Below are 7,949 nucleotides of genomic sequence, written 5' to 3'. Positions count from 1 at the left end.
TGGATCATATGGCAAGACTCTTACATTGGTTTCCATTAAGTGTGCACAGGCTTTGTTATTCTCTAAAATATTTTCAGAACTTATTATACTTTGTAATTTTAGTAGCTATCTAGGAGAGTAAGAGCTGGTACCCCACAGTGGTTTTAATTTTATTTACTTAGTGATTTTGTCATATTAGTGGCCTTTCAAACATCCTTTTTTCATTTGTACATTTCTTTTAAGGTCTATTTGTTGCTTGTAAATTATGTAATTCATTGTTCAGTCACACAATGTAGAATTACTACTGTGATCTATTTTCTGAGTATTTCATTTTATATCATGCCCCACAGGCAATAATAAACTTTGTGTAATTTACTAATAACTACTCATTGTAAAATCTGCATGGAAAGTGGCAATTTCATTACACTTCTATGAATCTATTTAGAATGGACATGTAAAGAATTCTGATTAATAATATTGAAAATTTTTATAAGAATTGTTTTTATCTAGACATGATTAATTTAAGAACCATAAACAGTGTGGCATGTATATGGATTCATAACTTTTTCTATTATCAATTAATATCCCCAAATATATTCAGAAAATAACATTGACTTGCTATTATTCATGAGAAATTAATAAGGCTGGAGAAATTTCATAGACACGTTGTGTAATAATATGCTTTAAAATTTGGATATGTATTACTTAAGTTATTGATGATAAATAATGCTCGCTTTTATATATAAGACATATTTTCTTTATTTACTCATCCATAGGTGTCACAAAGTTTATTTTCATAACTAAGCTGTTATGAATAATGCTGTGTTTCACATGGATATGCAACTGTCACTAATATATGCTAACATACTCTGGAGATATTATGTAACTTGGTCATATAGAAGTTCCGTTTCCTTTGTTTTGACGGACCTAGAAACCTATTCCCGGGAGAGGGGGGACGGACACTAGATCATAGTCTCACAAGCAGTTTGTATGCCTTTTCACCATATATTCTCAGCAAAGTTTATTCTTGCTTGTCGTTTTGATGAGAGCATTCTCTTTGGGCTGAGATGGAATTCTGGGGTGGCTCATGTTTTTCATTTCCCTAATGGTTAGAAGAGGTTGAAAATAATGTGTATGTATTAGTAAGTTACAACTCTTCTTAGAACTATTCTTAGGCTCCTTTGTTCATTTTTTCAGTAAGGTTATTTGGTTTTCATGTACAAGTTTTGAGATTTGCATACATTCTTGACATTAATCTTCTGCTGTATGAATAGCTTGTAAGTCATCTTTTACTCTGTAGGGTGACTCATCCCTGAGAGATTTGTGGTTTGCTATGAAGAGTGTTTAATTTCTAACACTTTCATTCTTTTGATTTTGCTATTACTTCCTGAGCTATTGTAGCCCTTTTCAGAAAGACAGAGCTGCTCCTCATATCTTAAAGTATTTTTTACCTCTTTTCTTCTACCAGTGTCTTTTTCTAAGAGTTATTATTATCATGTTTGTGTGTGCATGTGAGTGTGTGTGTGTGTGTGTGTGTGTGTGTGTGTATTTACCATAAGTTCAGGTGCCTGAACATTTTGGATTGTGGGATTTGGAAGTATAAAAATTGAGTCATCTAACACTGTCCTCTGCAAGAACCATGAACATTAACAGCTGAGCTTTCTCTCCTGACCTTTCTTCGGTAGATTCAAGGTTTACCATCTTGAATTATGTTAGAACATTCAGTCATTCAAATTTGGCATGAAGCACATTTTGATCTTCTATGTCTAGGTCCACAGTTTAGATTTTCCCCATTCTATATTTAAAGGTCTCTTCCCCACATTTTGTTGATTATGAGATGCACATGTTATACACATACATACATGTTGCTATGCACTGCAATTTCCCCTTAGTCTACATATCTTTTTTTGTGACAGTTACATGTTCTTTTTATTGCCAGGTTCTTTTTTCCTTTTGTTAGATTAACATACCTAAACAGAAACTACTCAATGGATAGAAGGTAGATGTCTCAGATATAAAGAGATAGGTATAGATCTTTAGGTCTGTGTGTTTCTACAAGTACTTTAGGATGTTTTATTAGCTCATTGTAGAACTACTCAGAAATTAAGCAAGGATTAAATTTATTCTGTAGATTTAAAAAAATGTTGTTTTCACAATACTGTGAATATAACTGAAGTTTCCAGTTTTCAGTGTTTTCTTCAATTTTTGATTTTAGTGTTACAGTTTTCATTCAATCTTTTAAGATTTTAAAGAGATACAGATGTGGTATATATATCTGCATATCTGTTGATGTGCAGACATGCTACAGAGAGTGATGCATGCCCCTGTGTTAATTCTGAAGCCAGATGTTAAAGCTGTGTGTTTCTTTTATTGTTTCGACCTTTCTTCTTTCTATTTTTTTTCATTTTGTTTTAAGACAGTGTTTATCAGATTTTCTCTCTGAACCTTTCCTCCCTAGCTAGGTGCTTAGCTAAACACAGGATCTTCCTCTTTGACTCAGTCAGATAAAACAGTTCTGAAGAGGTTTTTGTTACACATTAACTAAATCTATAAAGTATTTCAAATCAACTTATGTATTGAACCAGTAAAATATCAATAACCTGGAAACTATAGGCATGCATGCTATAAAGCTGCACACACAGGCAGTCTTTTCTTTGTCTAAAATACAAAGCCATATGCTGCTGATGTGAGCTAGCATTCTGTAGCTGAGTTCTACATCCACAGATTGATTCAGAATATATTAAGAAAAGAAAAACTTTAGTATGAAAATTTTCCTGACATTATTCAAATCAACATTGTATATTAACCACTTATCTAGCACTTATGTTGCATGAGGTTTCATAGATACACTTAGAGATGACTTAAAATAAGTGGGCTGTTGTATGTAGCCATATGCAAATACCTGTATTCTTGCATGAAGAACCCAAGCGTTTTAGATTTTGGTGTCCTAAAATAGTTCTAGACTCAAACCGTATCAATTACACTAAACTTTTAAGTTTTCAGTACATTTTCATTAAGAATTAATTTCTAATATTTAATCATAAAATTTTCTTATATGAATGATATATCTTAAAATTACATAATTAAATCAGAATGGTCAGAATATTTTCATTTTACTAACTTTTTGTGTTATTAAATTATCAAAAGGATATTCTCCTATTCAAGTCTATGTTTGCTACTGAAATCGGTACAGATTTTGACATCAATATATAAAAAAACATTGTAATACCATTTTGTAAGTGAAGTCATAAACTTCATTTTTTACTATTTTCTTTCTCTTTCCTTTGTTCTTTAGTTATTTGTTTTTTCTTATTTAGAATTGTCTCATCTATTATAACCCAACCACAGTTTTCCCTTCCTCTGTTCCTCTCAGCCCCCTCTGATTTTAATCTCCTTCAGTTATATTCCTCTTTCTTCCCTTCAGAAAAGAGCATGCCTCCCAGTGTTATTAGCCAAACAGAGAATGACAAGATAAAATAAGAATAGATCCAAACCCTCATATCAAGGATGGGTGAGGCAACCCAGTAGAAGGAAAAGGGTCCTTGGAGCATGAGAAAGAGACAGAGACACTCCTACACCACTGTGAGGAGTCCCAAGCTTTTCAACATTAAACATATACAGAGGACCTAGCACAGACTCACATGCAGGCTCTGTGACAGCAACTTCAGTCTTTGTGAACTCCTATGAGCTCTGTTCATTCTCCTGCTGGATGTGAACCTCTGGTTCCTAAAATTCTTACTCCCCCTCTTCCACAGAGTTCCCCAAGCTTCCAGGGGAAGGCCGTTAACTTTTAAATGGGGTTAAGAGCTATCATTAGTCACAATACTTATCGAACAACAACAAAAAAAATATAATACAAGCAATGAATTTGAGAGACAGGACAGATACATTGGGAGGGTTTGACAGGGGCAAACAGTGGGGAAAGTTATGCTATCATATACTAATTGGAAAAATTAAAAATGTTTTTGAAATTTGCAAAAGTTCAAATCTAAATATTAATATAGAATATAGTCAATGAATATTGTAATGACATTCAATCTAGCCCTTGGACATCCATATATATGCATATATAAATGCATGGTGTCAAGCATAATCTCTACACTGACCATTAATACTTAGACATAGCAAGAATACCTATAATTATAACCATACTTAATCCTTTTGCTAATTATATACCACAGGTAATAGTAAATAATTTTTAAGTTTGGGTAACATCATATATACTCCTTACTTCTGTGAGCTTTTCTCTTTATTAAATAGATATAATTTCATGGAATCTACCAGCTGTGGGACACGGTTATATATATGTATATATGTGTGTATATATATATATATATATATATATATATATATATATATATATATATGTGTGTGTGTGTGTGTGTATTTGCTCTAAATTTATCATCATGGTTAACACTGAAATAGACAAATAAATGAATGATACTTGGTTCATGATATTGACATGTGCCCCTCATAAGGTATATGATTTAGTTGAGTAAGAGCTTGTATTTCAGTAAATATGTGAGTCTAGCCAAAATCAATTGTTTTATTTTATTTTTTTTTGTTTTTGTTTTTTACAAAGAAGCAACTTTATTACTCGTTCTTATTCCTCATTCCCAGTCAGTTTCTCTTCTTGCTCTTGCCAGTGACTTTGGCCGGCGTGAGGGCTGGAGCTGTAGCCTGGTACAGAGTGGAGGATATCTTGTTGATGTAGTACAGACCAACCATGGAGAAGATGAAGCAAGTGGTGACACAGACTCGGTGGATGAGGCCAGATGCGAAGAGTGCCAACAGCAAGCAGAGGAGAATCTCAGGGAAGATTTTTGCTTGGAAGCCTTTACCAAAGACCAGATTCTCTAGATTATTCAAGGCAGTTAGGGAGAAGACGAAAAGGCCGGAGCCCAGCAGGCCCCCCTGAATGGTGAGCCACTCAGTGGAGGCCAACTGGCGGCTGTATATCTGCATGCCAGCGAAGAGCAGCAGGGACAGGAGGGAGACAGCGCCAAGGAGGTCCCGGTACCGACTACCATCACGCCCCGTCCGTGGGTCCAATCCGTGCCTCTGGAGAAAGAGGGGAGCCAAAGCCCAATCAATTGTTTTAAATGCAAGAAAAAGAATAAACAAATTTGTCAAGCAATCTCAGAAGTTAATGGTGACCATTCTTACATATTTGTATTTTAAGCCTCTATTGTATATTATTAGAATAACTCCATTTTCTAGTTGCTTTTAGATGAATAATAACACCACATAGCCTGTTACTTGAGATGCCGTAGAAATTGCTTTGATGCCTGAAAAAATTGTTCATGTACACCCTTGCATGTATTTGTGTAAGCGTATTTGACCTGTGTGCAATAATAATTTAGGCTTCAGCTTCCGTTCTAAAATAGGATCCTATATGGCTATCTCACCCAGCTAAGGACTCTTCAGCGTCTGTTTTCTTTACTGTCTCTTTACATTCTTGACTTGTCTAAGTATGCCCTAGAGTTCAACTTCAGCTCTCATGATACATATTAGCGTAATATCTAAATGTACAATTTAGATGTGCTAGTAACTTAAATACCTACCTATGTTGAATGTTCTACACAGACAGGATTTAATATCTCTGTTCAGCAGAAGAACTATAATTCATCTCTCTGTGTAGTTCATAATTTCTGATTGTCTTATATTCTGGAATATGTGTCTTGTTGAAGTACTTTTTTTGTAGAATTACATTTAAATTCATAGATTGTATTTATTCTGATTTCCCACCACATACACATACACATAACCACATACAGCCACAATCATTTTATACTCTCTAAATATCTCTATTATTCTTTAGAAAGTACCTGTCAATCCTCATTATAATTGGTTTCTAGGCAATCTCTAAAGTTAAGTTACAGTGAACAATAGCACAATAATCACAATAATCTTGTGTTTCTGATCTTTTCTTTATTCTTTTATTTTAGATTACATCCAAATGGCAGTTTCCCTTCCCTCTAAATTGTATGATTCCTCCCCCATATCCACTTTCTTCCAGACCCACTCCTCTTCAATTTTCTTTAAAGAGAGAGGCAGAGAGAGAGAGAGAGAGAGAGAGAGAGAGAGAGAGAGAGAGAGAGAGAATATCTTTCATGGAAATTCACTAAATATGACCTAAACAAATATAATAAGGCTAGGCATAAGGCATCATAACCACTATGATAGAAAGGGTTTGAAGGGCAGACAAAAGGAACAGAGACACAACCAGTCTTATTATTGGGATTCCCACAAGAACACCAAGCTACACAACCATAACATATATGCAGAGGAACAAGCTTAGGCCCACACAGAGTCCAATTTGTCACTTGAGTTTCTGTGAACCCCTATGAGCTCTGCTAAATTTGTTCTGTGACTCATGTTCTCATGATGCCCTTTGCCCCTCTGTCTCCTACAATACTTTCCCCCCCTATTCTCTGAGATTATCCTGGCCTTGCCTAATGTTTAGCTATGGGTCTCTACATCTGCTCCCATCAGTTTCTGGATGACAGCTCTCTGATGGCAATTGGCTAGACATAGTTTAACGAGTATAGAGAATATTGAAATCATTTCATTGACTCTCTCTCTCTCTCTCTCTCTCTCTCTCTCTCTCTCTCTCTCTCTCTCTCTCTCTGTGTGTGTGTATGCAACATGCACACATGCATTTGTGCCAGTCATGCTTTGTTCTGACCTGGGTCTATGGGCTGCCTTGCCTCTTAATTCTGTCTATTCAGGAATATCAGTCATGGGCTTGAAGAAGTCTTTGGTTAGCTACTCCCACAAGTTCTGTGCCATCATTACCACAGCACAACTAGTAGTAGGACAGATTGTAGATCAAAGGTTTTCTGACTAGATTGATGTGTCCCAGTCCCATTATTAGGAGTCTTGCATGGTTATAAAGATGTTCAATTGATCCCCAGTATACACCATTAATTCTACGGCAGTATGTTTCTAATTTCCCCATGCCACCCAAAATTGTCCACTAATTCTCATCATCAGTTTCCCTCAACTTCCCTCTTGTTCCTTCCCCTTCCATCCTCATTTGGCCCCAGTCCACCTGTAAAATATATTCTATTACCTCTTCCCAGGGCCTTCCCACAATTCCTTGAGCCCTACTTTCTACTTAGCCTCTCTGAGTTTGTGGATTGTAACATGTTTGTTATTTATTTTATAGCTAATGTCCACTTTACCTGAGTCCATTTCATGTTTGTCTTTCTGGGTCGGGCTTATCTTTAGCATGCTTTTTCTAGTTTCATCCATTTGCCTGTAAATTCATGATGCCATTGTTTTTAAAGTGGAATACTGTATTTTCTCTATGCATTCCTTGGCTGAGGGACTTCAAGGTTGTTTCAAGTTTCTGGCTCTTTTGAATAGTCATAGTTAACACAGTTTAGCAAGTGATTTTGTGGTAGGATAAGATGTCTCTTGACAATATGCCTGAGTGATATAGCTGGCTATTGAGGTAGATTGTTTCCCAATGTTCAGAGGCACTACCATATTGATTTACATTGTGTCTATACAACTTTTCACTTCCAACATGATGGAGGAGTGTTCCTGCATCCTCCATAGTATGAGCTGTTACTAGTGTTACTAGTCTTAGCCATTCCGACAGGTATAATATGGATTCTCAAAGTAGTTTTGATAGTTACATTTCCCAAGTGGCTAAGGACGTTGTACATTTCTTTTAAGTGTCAGCTACAGGTCTTACTTGGTAGAATTTTTGGAGTCACTTATGTTATTATGTCATCTGCAAATAATGATACTTTGACTTCTTCCTTTACAATTCTTCTCTGTGAACTTCACTTGCTATACTGAGTAGATACTCTGACCTCTTCCTGATTTTAGGAAAATTGCTTTGAGTTTCTCTGCATATAATTTAAAGCTGGCTGTTGTCTTGACGTATTCTATCCATTACTTTAATCCTGACAGTGTGTTGGATTTTCTTAAAGCCTTTTGGAGTATTTAAGGAGAAG

At 35.5% G+C, this 7,949-nt stretch overlaps 1 protein-coding gene across 1 annotated transcript; it reads right to left on the bottom strand.

The window, feature by feature from the left end:
* Positions 1–4,549: 4,549 nt before the first annotated feature.
* LOC116898117 (keratinocyte-associated protein 2-like) lies at positions 4,550–5,038 on the bottom strand. The gene is given in 2 exon segments (XM_032899498.1): positions 4,550–4,976; positions 4,979–5,038. Coding segments are annotated over 2 exon segments (408 nt in total). The 5' UTR covers positions 5,010–5,038; the 3' UTR covers positions 4,550–4,599.
* Between the last annotated feature and the right edge of the window lie 2,911 nt (positions 5,039–7,949).

Source organism: Rattus rattus, chromosome 4 (genome assembly GCF_011064425.1).
Source record: "Rattus rattus isolate New Zealand chromosome 4, Rrattus_CSIRO_v1, whole genome shotgun sequence".
NCBI classification, from domain to species: Eukaryota; Metazoa; Chordata; class Mammalia; order Rodentia; family Muridae; genus Rattus; species Rattus rattus.
This window is presented reverse-complemented; position numbering and strand designations above follow the sequence as displayed.